The following is a 17,797-nucleotide window of genomic DNA, read 5'->3' as shown; positions in this document are numbered from 1 at the left end:
AAAAACCATTGTATCAGAGTTCTTTCTTTGTTCAAAGCTTCAGGTACAAATCTGGCTCTGAACCTTGCGCAATAAAGCTGTCTCTGACTGACCTGGGAATGTTTTTTAGTCCTTCCATTCCACTACACAATAGTAATGCAATCCGGATGCCAAGCACCCAAACTGCAATCATTTGGCTGTGAACATACTGCAATATCTGGAACTTCGAGGACTGGTCGTAAGTACCACTCGTTCAGCACTATAACTTTGAATTATTGCTGAATGAATGGTCATAATCCAAGGACTACCTGTTTCAATTAAGTTATTTTTATTCTCCTTTTCTTATGTTAAAAGTGAGAGTAGTCTGAAGAAAGAACTGATTCCACAAAATTCTCATTTTTGTATGAAATTTATTGTGTACACTAAAATATGTAAATGAAATTATACCATACTATTGAATTTTAAGGTTTTTAACACTTTAAAGGGGGAAAACCATATAATCACCATATAGTACTATCTTAAGAAAGGAATATAATCTTGTGTGTCTGTATTCCATACAAGTATTAGTTAACTGTTAAGTATAGTTGTCAAATAGTAGTTGACAAGTGGGCAATATTAGACAATGTATTTATCTTGAATTAGATTATCATAAGATTTAAAAATGGGTAACATTTCTAAAATTCGAATTTAGTGCATATTTGCATTTACTCTTGTATTGTTTTTGTAGCTAAAGAATTAAGTTTTGGAAGTATTGCAAAAGTGGTATAATTTTGCCATTGCCAACATAATTTTTAGAAATATTTATAGATATATACCTAGCTATAACTGGGTGCACAAGGAGTTCGTTTAGAAAGAATGAGCTGCAATCGTTTGGAACTATATATATAGTTCATATATATAGTGTGCGTGTGTGCACGCGCGCACTAGCTTTTAATTCCGAAGAACAGAAATGTGGGGCACAAAGAAAACGAACTAAATCCATCCGGAACAGCTCCTTTCGCACCCTGCCGATTGTATTACATCCCCAGCCCATCAGGATCACCCCGGCCATCTCATACGGAGAAGTCGGGGGGAGGGAGACGATGTGACGTCACAAGCGCCTTCGGCCCGAATCGATGGCGCCAAGGAACGGAGCGTTTCAGGCGCTTTATCCATCAAATCCGCAGCGGCGCTATTAGGAAACTTCTTCCACCTCTCAAGCTAAGAGAGGTGGGAGGCACCTTCCCCCAACCTAATGAGTATTCATAAAGGCAATTCAGCCTCGCGCCCAGACCCAGGGGGATGGTACTTATCTTGCCGCCCCGCCCCTTCAGTATGGCGCTCCTCGGAGTGGGCGTATCTAAAAACACGACGTGCCCCGCTCCCTTGCTGAATATTGATGAGGCGTCTTTCGAAGCGTGTTGTCGTCTCGCCTGGCGCGTCCTGCGATTGGTCGAGCTCATGTATGCGTGGTGACGCGCGTCGCGGCGGTGCGGGTCCCGATTGCTGCAGCCGCTTGTCAGTGTGACGAAGATTGGCACCCAGGTAAGCGCTGTCACTCAAACCTGCTCTTAGCCAGCCAGCCATCCATCACGGCGCGCCCGCCGCCAGTATCGGCCGGCTTGGCTCAGTTGCGCCAATAGATCCGGGATGTGGGGGAACATAGGGGGAGGTGAACCCGCCACATGGAAAAGCGGGATAGGGGCATAGGCACCGTAACTTACTCGGAGGGGGGTTAGGGGCGTCGGCGGTCTGGAGCGAGGAAGGAAAGGGAGGGGGAGTGAGGAAGTTTCTGGAACAGCCGCCGACTGGCCGTTGCTTTTGTAGGAAGAGGAGGTGGCGGCGGCGGCGGCGGCGCGCGCACACACACCGAGGCGGGGGCGGTGTCGCGCGCTTCGATGTGGGAGGGGGAGAGAAAAGGGCAGCAGCTGTTCGTGGTGCGACGGGTGGGCGTATGGGGGAACCGCGAGGGCGGTATTTAAAGGGGCCGTTTCGGGGGCATTCCTGTAGACATGGAGAAGTGGAAGAGGAATTGAACATTCAGCGGGGTTTCCCCTACAGCCGCTTTTCCTCGCTCGCTTCTTTTTCTAACTCGCTTGGGCCCCTGAGAAAAGCCCTCCACGTCCCTTTCCCCCCCCCCCCGTTTTTCCACAGGTTCGCAGCTGCTTTTTCGGAGCTTGAAATAATCCCCCTTTTGCACGTGAACTGACGGGGGGGGATTCATAGTTGAAATATTGGGGCATCCGAGGGGGTTGTTGTTATTGTAATCTGGTTGTCAACAATAAACGTGGAGGGGACCTCTATCGCTGCTTTGTTTCTGAGCCGTTTTTGGGTGTTTGCTTGGCGACCTGTTTTCAGTCACGCAAAAATCAGGAATATATATATATTCGCATACTCTCCACCCCACTTCTCAAAAGGGAGAAGAGAATCTTACAATACATTTTCAAACCAGCAGACAGTCTCCCACGAATTTGTATCCCCTGGCTAAATTGAAAAAGGCACTAAATGACGTTAATGCCAGAACTTGGCAGACCTGGAAATACGAATTATTCTTTGATTCAAGTACTAAGTGTTGAGTATGTGAGCAGATAATGTGTACTTCTTGCCCTGTTTGATATTGGTAAACATTTTGTGATAACCACTAACCGTGTTTATTGTGATAGATGAAGATTGCAACTTGAAAAAGAATGCTAGTTTTCCAGTTCATTAGTTAAAACATTAAGCGTTTAAATGAGTGAGCAAACTGTATCTTTCAAAGTTATACTAAGAACCTTATCCCAATATGCACATTTGAAGTTTTAGATTCCTTTATTTTGATTTTGTGTACCAAGAACAGCAATAATATAAATGATGCTGCAGAATTAGTTTAAACACAGATTTCGAAGGATTCATGATAGTATAAATGCTAGGTGCAAATCTTTAAATTTACCTACAGTAATAGAACTTTAATAATCAAAGCGACATTTCCAATTTATTGCACACATGACCATTTTACATGCATACAGTTTTTACACTAAAATATCAAAGATTTTTTTCAGATCACAAATTTTCTGCTTGGGAAAAAAATGGAACTTTAATATTCATAAATACAGCGGATGGGTGTGTATTATCTAATTTTGTATAAATTTTTTTCAGCTGGGAGAATAATACAGTGCATTACAACCAAGTTCTTACTCAAATAATTTTACTTAATGGTTCATCAGTAGTTCTTGAAATCTCGGTGAGAATTGGGTTCATCTTTTGATAGACAAGTGGAGGCCGGTGGCACCAAGAATATATATAAGGCTGAAGAAATCCCCCATTCTTGAAAACATTGAGTCACACATGGCATTTTTTAGTCGTCTAATGCTAGATGCTAGAATAAAGTCTTGAAACCAAGATGCTTAGAATGCTGAAAGGGCCATGAAATGTTCAAATTCAATCTTCAGTAGCTGCTTTGAATGTGTGGAAATAAAATGTAGCATTGATTTGCAATATTTTAAAACAGCTGTATCTGGGATTGATGCAAAAGTACTACCATTTTTGTAAAAAAAAACTTGGGGATTGAATTCAAAGTACTGCATAATACTAAATGTCCTGGTAAATACAGATGAACAATAAGGAAAGATTCCTGAGTATTCATGTACTAAGAAACGAGGATTGTAGGAGTGGGTAATTTTACTAAGCTACAAGTTATTATATTTTAGTGTTGGCTAGAAATGGCTTTTTTCATCATAATTTCAATAATACAATGCCTACATAGAATAGTAAACTTTGCTTGCATGTTGGAATTTATTTTTGATTTCACTGAAGAAAGCAAAATATTGAATATCTAACAAATTATAAATTGACAGTTCTAAATAATAGGACAACAGAAATCAATTGAATTTCCATTAATTTTCCGATAATTGATTTTGAAAGGCAGGATATCAATCTAATAATAAATAAACAATTCAAAAGTGATGCATTTCTTTGTTTGGTTGTTGTGAATTGTCCAGTTGACGAGAGTCAGGTGTCATAAAAGTTCAATATATTATAAGTATTGTTATTCCTGCTGTTTTTATGTTTGTTTGTCTTACTGCTTTTAGCTTGGACCCTACCTCATGGTCATTTTCATATTGTAAATTAATTGTTCATCTTAAAATATACTTTTATTTTCTAGTTCCTGTTTCAATTCCACAGTTTGTAATTTGTGTTAACTATTATATAATAGTTAAGCATATAAACTATTATATAAGAGTCACAATCTTTTAACTATTTTAGGGGTACATTAAAGACTTGGTTATAATTACAAGGCAATGCGGCTAGGAATGAAGGTACAAGAAAACGATAAATTGGCATCCTTTTGCAACACTATTTTATTGTAACTTGTTACTTGAGACAAAAATTCAAATTGTTTTAAATGTTTCAATTACTTGGCCTCATGTTTTTTTTTATTCTTAATGCTGTGTATAAAGCATGTTTTTAAAAAATTGAATTGGCTTTACATTTGATATTTGAGTGGTATGCTGATGACCACATCCAAAGAGCAATTTTTTTACTTAAATTTAATTAAAATAAAACTCTTGGCAGTAATGGTTATATTCCAATTGTAATTTTCCTACCCTCTTAAGAATTACAACTTTGAGCTACTCTTTTGGGAATTCTAATTGACATCACTCTGCACACTATTTGCCTATGATATTTTATTAAAATAATGTAATTTTATGATATTACTTTCAACTTTACATTCAATGTTAATATAAAATATTTTTAAAGCATAATTAAGTTTCAGATTTGAGGTAAGGTTCAGTTACTTGAACAATTGGTTATTTGAGTTGGGATCACACACAAATAATTCAGATGGTGCTTAAATGAGAATATAAATATTATAGTCAGATGTTCAACCCTTGGTTTCTTAAATCATATTAAGATTTGACATATCAGTTTACAAATGCTGTATTCAGCACACATTTAGGAGCAAGACCTGAAGCAGCAGTAATTTATTGCAAAGTAAAATCAATTGAACGAACTGCTTGAACAATTCCATAATATGGTAACATATAATCTTATCACAAACATGATATTGTATAATGGCAGCATCAAAATAAAAAATAACCAAATTACACAATGGTTTTTTTCTTGTAACAGTTTGTATTTCCACTAAAAAAAATATTTACTTCCTTGAAGAAGGTAAAAGTACAGATAGTCCTTGACTTGCAACTACAATTGAGCCCAAAATTTCTATTAAGTGAGGAAGTTGTTAAAGAGAGTTGTGCCTCATTTTACAACCTTTTTCCCACAGTTATTAAACGAATCACTACAGTTTTTAAGTGAATTATGTGGTTGTTAAATGAATCTCGCTTCCCCCATTGAGACTGCTTGTCAGAAGCTGGCTGGGAAGGTTACAAATTTTGATCACATGACCTCAGGACTGTGAGTTGCCAAGTGCCTGAGTTTTGATCATGTGACCATGGGGATGCTGCAGTGGTCATAAGTGTGAAAACTGGTCTTAAGTCTTTTTAAAGTGCTGTAACTGAACGGTCACTAAACAAATGGTTATAAGTTGAGGACTACCTGTAACTTGTTTTGGCATTGTTTATAATTGGTAGACTCCTATTCAAATAGAATAAGTATAATTCACTTACAATACTATCAGCTACTCTCTTTGAAAGGAACATTGTAGTTGTTTGCTTTGTGCTGCACCCATCCCACTGGCAAAGTCAAAATTGTTTAATTGTGTACTGAAAATCATTCTGCAAGACAATTTTCTGCTTTGTTTCATCTGCCATCCCAGCAGAGGTGTATTCTGAGTACTTCAAAGCAGTGGCTGTGTGTTTTGGAGCAGCTGCAACTTCAGGAAGCAGATCCAGGTATGGCTACTAAGTGGCTCTCTTGAGATCTTCTGGGCATGTGTGTACATGCACAAAATGTGCTTCCTTTGGGATAACCAATGAATGCTTTGTGGAATGAGTAAATGAGTTTAATTTGGATCACAAATATAACAAGGTGTTTTGACATAAATCCTTAAATTATGCAAAACATTTTTCAAATTCTCTTAAGGATTCAGAAATGCTGCTTTTTAAAAATACAATGTAATAGTATTTCTGAATAAGAATCTATAATTGTTTGCAATTCTATCTGGAATGTTGATATAAGGCCCAATTTTATTGGGTGTATTTCAAAGTGCTGATTATCACCTACTAATCCCTTCATGGCACAGGGCTTTGTTATTTGCAGGACTAATGTTATCCATGTATCCAACCATTTTGCGGGATGGGGAGGGTTGCATTGATACAGATATGAATGCTGCTTCAAGAGTAGAACATCAAGGTGTGTTTTTGATGTTTTTATTTTCAAACAGCTGTTTACTGTCCAGAATACTATGTCAAGTGCCTTGTCATATAAATTGAATAAATAAATAAATAAAACTTTGCTCTGGAATAAAAGGCTGAATATTAATACATTTTAGAGTAATGAAAATATTAAATTTATGTTCCACATTAGTGGGATTTAGTTTTTTATTCACATTCTTTTAATAATATATATATATTTGCCCGGTTTAGTGAAGGGGAAAAAAGTCCCAATACGTCACGTGACACTACCGTGACGACGCAAGTTTGACACCCCTGGTCTACACTATTTTTAAATGCTGCTATTTGCTATACTAATTCTTGCACCCCAATTTACAGTAGTAAACAAGCAGGATGGACATTAATATAATTAAGAAGGAACCTATTAGCCTTTTCTCATTTGAGGGTAAGATATTTGTGAAAATATAGTAATCCAAAAAAAGTTTCAGAATGAAAACCACTACTCCCAAGAACCAGATTACTTCTGTCCTAGAAAAGATGTACCAAATATGTGTATCATAACAATTGTTGTAGGCACATATCATTTGTGAAAAGAGGCTCATCACTGCTCGTTGAGTTTGCAACAGCATTTGAAAGTGCTTTTCAGTGGCACCAATTCCAGAAGATAAACTTGCTAAAATAGCCTCCTGAAGCAGCTGTACAAGGAATCATGAAATCTGTTCATGATAAAATGCCTGTGGAGTGCAGTACTATTGCATCTTCCTTTCTACTTAATAATCCACACACTCATACTGAAAGTCTTTGCCATCCACTTTGATGGAGCAAGTTTGAAGTTGAACAATTTTAATACTTTAATTCTGTTGTCCAGAAACAGAACCATCTGCCATAGCCAATGTCAACAATCAAATTGGCCTATCAAGCATTGACACAGTTCCTCTGGCAAGAAAAAAAAGCAGCGGAAGCATTGTTACCAATATGCTTAAATATTTATCATTAATACTATAGGTACTGTTGCTATATGGTGCAGAATTTTGGACCTTACCTCAAAATGATTTGGAAAATCCAGAGGTTTTCCAAATGTTCTGCCTACAGCAAATATTAGTATTTCAATCTGTGATAATATAACAAATGAAACAATGAATGGTGCAGCAGCCAAGCTATGATAATGGATAAAATTCAAAAGCACAAATAACAATGGTTTGGAGAAATCTGCAAAGTTCCATGCTCACTCACTGGTGGAAATCACATCCTGTTGGTTGTAAAAATACAGGAATCAGTTCCAAATAAGATGATGTAGCAAATCTTAGATTCAACCCAAAGGGGGAAAAAACTCTCACAATAAAGTTGGAAAAATATGTACATGATATTAGTGGATCCATAGTACCTACATCAAGACTCATTATCATATGTCAGCTAAGGTCTTCAAGCTCAACTCAGTTTTTAACAACACTTTTAACAACACACTTCAATAACAACACTTGTGTTGTTAAAATTTGTCACCAGAAAGTGAATTGAAAATTTAAAAATATAATTGTGGAACTAATTTCAAGTTTGAATGTTCTTTTTTCTTGTGAACATAGTACTACTTAGAATTCAAATTATAAGTTATGACTGAACTAAACATTACATCATTTTTTGAAAATGTTTTCCATTTTAATGAAAATAAATTAAATCTGCTATTCTTATTTCCCTGCTCATGCAAAGGCATATAAATTATTTTCTCCAAAGAATATGATGGTATCAAAAGTCATATGTATGTTCTTCTACCATTCTTTTCATGTTTCTCTAAATATATAAAAAAAAATGTAACACTGCAAACTTTTTTCTTTTCCTAATATTTTTTATTCTTCTATTATAATCATCTACTTTTTTTGAAATCTATAATTTCTATTGTAACATGTTTTCTTTTCCCACATTTATTTTTATTTGACCAATATCTCCAATATGAACTTTTGGAGAAAATTATGTACTGGTTGGGCTTTTTCTTCTTCCACTAAAGATGAAATTCTGTGGCTATATTCCCACAGATTATTTTACTAGAAGTGTCAAATAGTTAAAAAGTAATTGTTGCTTCTATGGTTATAACTAGTTCAATTAAATGAAAATTGGTCTGCTACTTATTTAGGCATACCCTTCCCAGGAAATGAATACCAGAGGGGTAGTATGACAAGTAATTGAAAAGCTGGACGTTATTTGCTAAGAAGAGAGAAAAGCATTGATTGGTAAGCACTGTTTATCTTACGACAAAAAAGAAATCCAAAAGCCAATACCTTGCTGATCAGAGTCATTATATCAAAAATAATCCAATGAGGAAATTCCATTGTTCTGACTCTTGGAATTTTCTTTACTAGCCAACAGCCAAATTATTTTCAGTGTAATATCTTGCAGATCCGTGTACCTAAAGATTGCAATTGCAAGATTTTTCTATTAATGTCTCCAGAGAGAGTCACTGAAAATAGAGAAGTGCTATGTGATAATCTGCTCATATTCTTGTGTGCTGCTACATTATATTAATTGATATATTTATCCCTTTCACCACTAGAACTTGTTTCTTTAAAAAATATAGCATCCTGATCCTCACTGTTTGAATTATATTTCCATGTAAAATTAAAAAATACAGGGCAGGTTTATTTAAAACCTTCTAATTTTAGTAATTAATACCTTATTGTTTTGAGAATAAGACGATAATGTCATCACAGAAAGAGAGAAGACGGCTCAATGGCCAGCTTGGTGAGAGATTTAGTTATCCAGTTGAGAAACAATAGTACTACAGTGATGGATATTGACACAGACAATATCTCACTTGATGGGTATAGATGAAAAAGGTTCCTGATAATATATCCATTTGACAGTATTATATTTCTATAAAACAAAGTTCTTTGTTTTAAAAACTGTTAAATGATTATCTGAATGTGAAACAGATTTTCCTGCATTGGTATTGACCAGATATGACATTCATGTGGTTCCTTCTGAGCTGATAATTTCTTTATTTTGTTTTCTTTCGTTTTGTTTCCAACTTATATATCTCTTGAATGTCAACCTCAGAGCAAAAGAACCCCTGAAGATTCTTGCTTCCTTCAATGCTCCTTTACTTTTGAGAATTTTGGAGGTTTTTAAAAATGTGTAAAGCAAAGTGAAGAAAGAGCTATTTCACCAACACCATTATTGGATACAGATTCTTCTATAAGTTAATGGCTCTAAACCAATTTATATTACCTTACATAGAATATTTTCATGTTGCTACATCTGCATGTTTTCTTTAATTTTTTGAAAAACTACCTATTTTGCCTACTCTTATTACAGTATACATAGTAGCTTGGCATCACCAAAGAGTGGTTGTTATCTAACTCTGTGGACTGACTCATCCATATAAATTATACAAACTATACTTACACAGATATAAACTGTGGTAATTAAAAAAAACACCCTTATCATAGCAAAAATGGCTACTTCTAGTCTGAATATGGCCATTTTCAAAAGCACATGGTGAAAATATACAGCTGAGCTGGACATGTAAATCAATTTTTTGTAAATTAAAAGATATGATGAATGTGTGAGAGAAGAATTAAGGTAGTTATAAATGGGTGGGTGCCTGTAAATGTGACAACATATAAATACAAAAGTTTGTGGTTGAGAAACATCATGAATCTTTGTTCCTTGGTTTAGCCATTGAACAGTCTTCAGAGAGAAAGAGTGTATACTAGTGTGCTACACTAGAAGGGATTTAAAAAGAACCAGTTTGTTATACCATCTGATCCCATGACTGCACCAGTATCCATATTCATTCAACCGAATAATCTGAAAGAACATTTTCCTAATTCCCAAAAGGTTGGTTTTGCATTATTTTCTTTCAGATATTTTTGTGGTACATTTCTATTTTATTTGGGCATGTGAAAACCCATGTACAATTTGGACAAAAATTATGATTATCAGTATTTTATGACAATAACAAGCATATATATGAAAGAACACATTTTTTAACTGCACACAGATTTCAACAATTCTATAATTTTCTTTAAAAATACTAATATTCTTTATGGTTTCTTTTCAGCAAAAAAATTGAACTAAGAAATGAATTGACTTCAAAGCAACTCTCAGTAACCATGATGGCAACACAGACATTAAGTATAGACAACTATCAAGATGGGCAACAAGTAAGACTTTTTTTTACAAAAGTTCATATGATATGAATTACCTATAGAATACAAAAATCATGCTTCTGACTTGTATATTATCCATTTCTTTTTTACACAGTTTATAGATTCCACATTGGATATTATCTCTTTATGAGTCTAGGTTAAATAAACTCAGTCTACTTTACTCTTCTTGCCAATAGCAATAGTTAAACAGATTACAATGAATACTTTCTGGTTTGTTTAGTATAATATGCAAATTGATTTTATAATTTTCTTTGCCGAACAACCAATTAATGTCTCTTTTCAACATTGAATTGTGAAGGGGTTAAAGATCCAGAATCCAAATTCATTCATCATATCTTATCATATCAAATTCATTCATCATATCTTGAAAGACTTTCTGCAATTGTTTGAATCTTCTGGCAAGAAGAGTCAATCAGATTCTACCAGTATATTGTTGATTATAAAATAAAGTAAAATAAAATAAAGCTGAGTAGGCATGAAGTGCGAATATAACCAAGGTGGAATCTTAAGTTCTTTTCCTTGCCTTAAGTATTCTGGAAAAAAATTGTATTGAATATTATAAATCTATTCAGCTATTATTTAAATCTAGTTTAAATAATTGTTTTTGTATGGTTTTTAGTTGTTTTAGTTATATTTTATTAAGACTATGAGTCATTATGTGTGCCTACGTAAATCTATGTGCCTACATGAATGAATGAATGAACAACATTGATTTTATTTTCATCATAACACTTTTGTTTTCAAATAAGGATACTGTTGAGGTTCTCAATTGTGGTTTTTTCTTTTTCACTGATCTGTTTTCTTCCATTACTTACTGTAAAATGAATTATGGCACTTTAATAGAAGTCTGCCATTTTACTAGGGGCTATCATTGCTTAGAAATGAAAACCACTAATCTTTTTTACCCTGTAACAAGATTGGATTTCTATTCCAAACAAATTAGTGGCTGTAATATCTTTGGATTTGTAATGTGTTACAAACTAAGAAAGATGCTTAGTTAAATCTCATTGGCACATCAATAATAATAACAACAACAACAACAACAACAACAACAACAATAATAATCTCATTGACAAAATGGTACTAAAAATGCAAAATGAAGAAAAATGAATTTAAATATGGCGTGGATTAATTACTAGAAGGCATTTGACTCATTACCCCACAGCTGGATTAACGCCTGTCTGGAAAACTTTGAAATCAACAAAAATATATGTACATTTTTGAAAGCAAATATGCAAAAATGGAAAACAGTTCTAACAGCAAATGGGGAGAACATTGGTGAAGTCAACATCAGACAAGGAATCTTCCAAGGTGAAGATTCCTTCACCTTCCAAGGTGAAGATTCACTTTCACCACTACTGTTCAACATCTCATTAATTCCATTGACAATAATCCTATGAAACACAAAACTGGGATACCAAATCTCAAGCCCACATGGCAGATAAATCATCTACTATACATGGATGACTTAAAACTATGCGAAAAGCCCCACTGAACTTGAATCAATACTCAACAAAGTTCAGCAGCAACATCAGAATTAACTTTGGACTTGAAAAATGTGCTATATTATCCATGCAGCAAGGAAAAATGGAAAAAATAGAAGGAATAGAACTGGAAATGGAAGCATCATGAAAGCATTAGCAAAGGATGATGGTTACAAATACCTACGCATATTGGAAACAGATTTTTTTTTTTTTTTTTTGGTATATGTTTTATTCACACTTTTTCTTTAACAACCAACATTTTTTTGTGGACAATGTAATGACTGGATTGACATATTTTTCACACAGTGCTCACAGTAATAATACAATCACATATACAGAATTTTTGTCCTCCAACTTCTAGCCTTAATGTGCTCATTATAATTCTAATATATTATTTTGTGTATCAATCAATATTTTACTATTTTCCCAATTTATCACTCGGTGTTCCACCACATTTTCAATATCTCAACTTTCTATAAATACCAATAGAATCAGTTTAATCAGTCCCAAGATTATATCTAAGTCCTCTGAATTTATAGTCTTTAAATACTATATTTTCCTGTATATTTTTTACATCCTGTTGATCATAATTATACCTTTAAATATACCTAATCCTAGTCTTCCATCTCCTAATCTTAATGTATCTGGTATTTATAATAAATTCCATTATATGTCTTCTTATATACTACTATTTTCCCAGTTTAAACTTGCCACTTATTTCTATTGTTACTATATTGCAAAATAGTATATCTCTATCCATACTCCATGGGTAAAATGAGGACCTGGTTTGTGGGGGCAATAAGCTGATTTTATAAAATATACAAAAGTATGAAGGTATCAATTACAATTGAGATGGAAAGAGGACCAAAAAACTGGTATTATGTTGCATGAGGAAGAATTGGTTAGACATATAAGAGAGAAAGGTCCAATGCATATTAAAAGGCTTTATAATCTTTTGTTAGAAAGAGATTCAGAAACGGAATTAGTTAAAGATTGTATGATTAAGTGGGCACAGAATTTTGAAGAACCAGTGATGCTGGAAACTTGGGAAAAAATCTGGGTTCAGAATGTTAAATTTACACAGTCGCAAAACCTGAGAGAAAATTTTTATAAAATGTTTTATAGATGGCATTTAGATCCTAAAAAGTTGTCATGTATGTACCCTAATGTTCAGCCAAAATGCTGGAGATGTGAATGTCTAGATGCTACGTATTATCATGTTTGGTGGACTTGTAGGAAAGTTAAGGCTTTTTGGATAAAAATTTGGTGGGCTATGCAGAATGTTTTGAGGAAAAAAATTCAATTTTCTCCACAGTTGTTTTTATTGGGTATAGTTAAGGGTTTCACACGGGGTGAAATAAAACTGATATTGTATATGATAACAGCAGCAAGATTGTTGATAGGTAAATATTGGAAGAATGAAGCTTTGCCTACTATCGAGGAATGGACTTTGAAGATGGCTAGTTTTGCAGAGATGGCGAAGATTTCAGCATATTTAAAAGATTGTTCACAAGAGACTTATGAATGGGAATGGAAAAGGTGGATAGAATATGTTCAGAACAAATACCAAACTAGAAAGTATCAAATAGCTTTTATTTGAAAATAATGTATTAGAAATATCTTAATGTAAAGAGACAAAGAGGAAAAATTATATAGGGGGAGGGATGGGTTCAAGCTTATATATCAGTGTTATTAGTTATGAGTACATAATAGGGAAGTCTGGTGGGGGGAGGGTTAGGGAGGATGGGAAGTTTGGGGAGGGAGGTGGGGGGGTGAAAAAAGGGGTGAAAATGTAATTGTAAAACTTTTGCAATAAAAAAAAAAGTATGAAGGCTATTGCTTAACGCATTGTAAGCCGCCGGAGAAGGGCGGCATATAAAAATAAATTTAATTTTTTTTAAAAAAAAATCATCTCTCAGCCTTTTAGGATTTCATCATTTATTGATTTTTTAGGGATTCTTTTATGTTTCTCTCTTAGAATCCTATATGTCTTTCTAGCATTTTTACACAAACTCATTGTTCCCTCTGTCTTACCCTTTATCTCCTTCTGCTGTATCTTTTGAATATCTATCCATGACCTTTCATTATTTTTGAAATATCTTCCCTTTCCCCCACCCTCTATTCTGTTATAAGCTCTTAGGGTATTATTTATTTGATTTTTAGTATTTATTATTGCTGTCTTTTCAGTATTTTTGCCTGTTTTTAACTTATTTTTATCTTTTTGTATTTTATTTAGCTTTGTCACTTCCACCACTCCTTCTAATTTCTCAGCTGTTTTCTGTATATTACTGTGTTTCCCCGAAAACAAGCCCTCCTGGAAAATAAGCCCCCCGGAAAATATTTAAATGCATGCACAGCCATCCCCGCCATTTCCTCTGGTTAGGGTTAGGGAGACAGAGCTGGAAATCAGGTAAGATGGCAAGAAGAGCCCTGTCTTGCTCCATGCGCCCCAAAATAATAAGACTTCCCCAAAAATAAGGCCAAGCGCTTTTTTGGGGGAGGGCTTGTTTTCTCAGGGGGGAGGGGCTTATTTTAGCACATGCACTCAAAAGCTTGATTGGCCTTATTATCCGGGGAGATCTTATTTTTGGTTGACATTGACAGGTTGTACCTGCCAAGAAGAATAGGGGGCAGAGGGCTATTGCAAATCCATCAAACTGTAGAAGAAGAAAAATGAATTTGAATGACTATGTGAATCAAAGTACAGAAAAATTGCTGAAAGCTCTGAAAACAGAACATTATAAAAACAACAGAAACAAAGGCAGAATATAAGGAAAAACAGCTGGATGACAGATTAAGTGGATGGAAAACAAAGCTGTGCATGGACAGCACTTGAAAACATTGAAGGAAAATATGATAACAACCTGACATGGGCAAAGCTTAAAATGGGAACCATCAAGAAAGAAATGGAAGGTTTAATACTTGCTGCTCAAGAACAAGCACTACAAACTAATGCCATGAAAGCGAAGATACAAAAATCCACTGACAATCCAAACTACCGACATTGCAATGACAAAGTTGAAACTGTTTCACATTTAATATGTGAGTGCAGCAAAATTGCGCAAACTGATTACAAAGCTAGACATGACCGAGTTACTAAATTAATCCACTGGTCATTATGTAAAAAATATGACTTACCTGCATCCAAAAAGTCATGGGATGATCAAGTGGAAAAAGTCATCGAAAATGAGAAGGTGAAGATCTTGTGGGACTTTTGAATACAGACGGATCATCATGGCATAGGACCTAGTTATCTTCGAGACCGCCTGCTGCTACCAATGACCTCCCACCGACCTGTGCGCTCCCACAGAGAGGGCCTCCTCGGGTTGCCTTCAGCCAAACCATGTAGGCTGATGACCCCCAGGGGGAGGGCCTTCTCTGTGGGAGCATCTACCCTCTGGAATCAGCTGCCCCCAGAGATAAGGAGAATCCAAGACCTTGGTGCCTTCCGCCGGGCCCTTAAAACTTTCTTTTTTCAGCAAGCCGGGCTGGCTTAACATATTTTTTAACATATTTTAAAATATTTTTTAATTGGTTTGTTATCTTAAATTGGGGCCAAATTAATATATATCCTTTTAATTGTTTTTAATGTTTGTATTGTATGTTTTTATCTGGCTGTACACCACCCTGAGTCCCTCAGGAGAAGGTGCAGTATATAAATTCGAAATAAAATAAAAATAAAAAATAAATTTGGAACACAGCACACCAGATATCACAGTTGTCGAAAACCGAAGTGTACAATATATTGATATTGCTCTACCAGGAGACACCAGAGTCAAAGAAAAGGAACTGGAAAAAATCACGAAATATCTCAACCTGGCCATTGAAACTACATGATTATGGATGAAATACATAACAGTGATACTCACTGTCATCGCGGGACGTGGTATCATGTCCAAGAATTTTACAAAATATATCAAGAAATTGCAGCTTCCTGCAATAACACCAGGGGAACTGCAAAAAACTGCTACTCGGAATATCATACATTTTAAGAAGATACTTGTTTGATACCTAGGATGCTGGCAGCAAGCCATATCAATCAGCACCAGTGATATTTGTGATACAATTTTAAATGTTCAGTTGACTGAGTTTCATGTTTAATGAATAAAAGTGATATAATCATCATCATCATTATCATTATCTGCCATCCATTAGCCTGAACCTCCTAACACATTCAGCTAAGGAGGTCCTGCAGTTTATGAATCCCTAGGTAAGTACAAAAAATGCTCTTTGGATTTTTCTGCCCAATTCCAACTTTATGCCAATGTTGAAATACAAACAATACAAACAGTTGAGTTATTATGCGAAGATACATTGAGAAGATTTTAACAAGGAATTCACTGAAGCTATAGATAGATAAATGAGTTTATAGGGGAATGGGGTGAGGGGGGAATTTATAAAATTAAACAATCATATATGCAGAAATCTAGATCAAGTCAATGTAGCTAGCATATTTAAACTGTTGATGTATTAACTGATTGAATTAATAGTTTCCAAAAATTTTCACATGTGTCATAATTAGTGTTTGGATTCAACCGGTTCGCACCACTTTGGCCGAACTGGTTGTTAAATTGCTGGCTGGCCCAGCCCCGCCCACCGGGGGTTGCCATTCAGGGTGGGGAAGCTGCAGGGGCATGACTGGGAGCTGCGCTGATCAGTTAGGAGGCTGCAAATGAACCGACTGACCCGATCAGCTGGGAAGCTGGGAGGCTGCGAATGAACCAGCCGATCAGCTGGGAGGCTGCTCCCCACCACCTGCAGTCAGTTTTTAGCCTGGAGAGTTCCTGCAAACTCCTGCAACAACCACCGTTCCCTCACTAACCTGCTTTCCAGCTCAGTTCTCTGGCATGCAGGGCAACAAAAGAAGACCATGTGACTACCACTTTAAAAAAAACTACAGACCTTCCAACTTCGTGATATCTTTCTCCCCCCCCCCCCCAGAAGTTGGAAGGTCTGACTGAAGGTTGTTTTTTAAACTGGTAACATGGTCTTCTTTTGTTGCCCTGCAAGCAGGAGAATGGAGCTGGAAAGCAGGTAAGTGAGGAAATGGTGGTTGCTCTGGACTGGTGTGGAAGTGGGGATTTTGCATTATTATTGCTCATAAGTAAGTAGGAACCAGTAAAAAGGAATGGAAGAATCTTTATCTGTGGATCACCGTTTTTCAATCTTGGCAAGTTTAAGACGCCTGGGGAATTCTGGGAATTGAAATCCATGCACCTTAAAGTTGCCAAAATTGAGAAGCATGGGTCTACACTAGAGTTTAGGATTTTCCATTCCAGTTTATATTTAGAGTTTGGTGCAATTAAATATATCAGTTATGGTTTCCTTAACAAATAGTAATTAAAGCGATATGAACCATTACTGGACTTTTTGTGAAAAACTGAAATTAAAAGTTGATCTGTGCTTTGATGATTAAATATGGGATTATGGAAATAATGTGGACAAATGTTAATTTTCAAGTAAGAGTTTGATATATTTTGTACTATATCTGTACCAAAGAAGCTTGGAAGTCATGCTTTTTCGGTTTTCCTTCTTTTCCTCTTTCTTTCTAACATTTTCACTCCTTTCCTGAGCATTTTTTTTTCAAATCTGTTTTTTATTTGTTTATCCCTTAGCTTTGTATTTTTTGATGTATGAAGGATGAAATACTTGCATAACAACAGCAAAACAGAGAAAGATTGTTAAGAGATCTGTCTGTTTTATTACCATTGCTTAAATCTTCCATTTATGATCAACCACAATTACTGAAAAAAGATATAAGAAAGATCATATGCCTATATCCATCTATCTATTTTTGTTAATTGTTTGTACTTTTTGTATAGTTGCCAAGTCATACCAACTTTCTGGCCATTTAGTAGGCTCTCTCCCCTTTGCTTAGAAAACAAACCATTTTCAGTGCAGCTGGCAATATAAAGCATATTTC

The 17,797-nt window shown here is 35.4% G+C and overlaps 1 protein-coding gene across 2 annotated transcripts in view; it reads left to right on the top strand.

Annotated features, from left to right (window-relative positions):
- Nucleotides 1–1,432: 1,432 nt before the first annotated feature.
- The window catches only part of PKNOX1 (PBX/knotted 1 homeobox 1), a 36,874-nt gene continuing 20,509 nt past the window's right edge, over nt 1,433–17,797 (top strand). Inside the window, exons 1-4 of one of the 2 annotated variants that reach the window (XM_070943483.1) lie at nt 1,433–1,503; nt 8,356–8,452; nt 9,897–10,058; nt 10,282–10,384. In XM_070943483.1, coding sequence (XP_070799584.1) covers nt 10,334–10,384 — 51 coding nt within the window. In that variant the 5' untranslated portion in view covers nt 1,433–1,503; nt 8,356–8,452; nt 9,897–10,058; nt 10,282–10,333. The remainder of the gene's footprint in view (nt 1,504–8,355; nt 8,453–9,896; nt 10,059–10,281; nt 10,385–17,797) is intronic. The other variant, XM_070943485.1, reaches the window with a different exon arrangement.

This window comes from Pituophis catenifer, unplaced genomic scaffold (genome assembly GCF_029215685.1).
Source record: "Pituophis catenifer annectens isolate HBS135680 unplaced genomic scaffold, rPitCat1.0.hap2 SCAF_4, whole genome shotgun sequence".
Classification (NCBI taxonomy): Eukaryota; Metazoa; Chordata; class Lepidosauria; order Squamata; family Colubridae; genus Pituophis; species Pituophis catenifer.
Note: the sequence above shows the minus strand (reverse complement) of the source record. Positions and strands in the feature narration are given on the sequence as shown.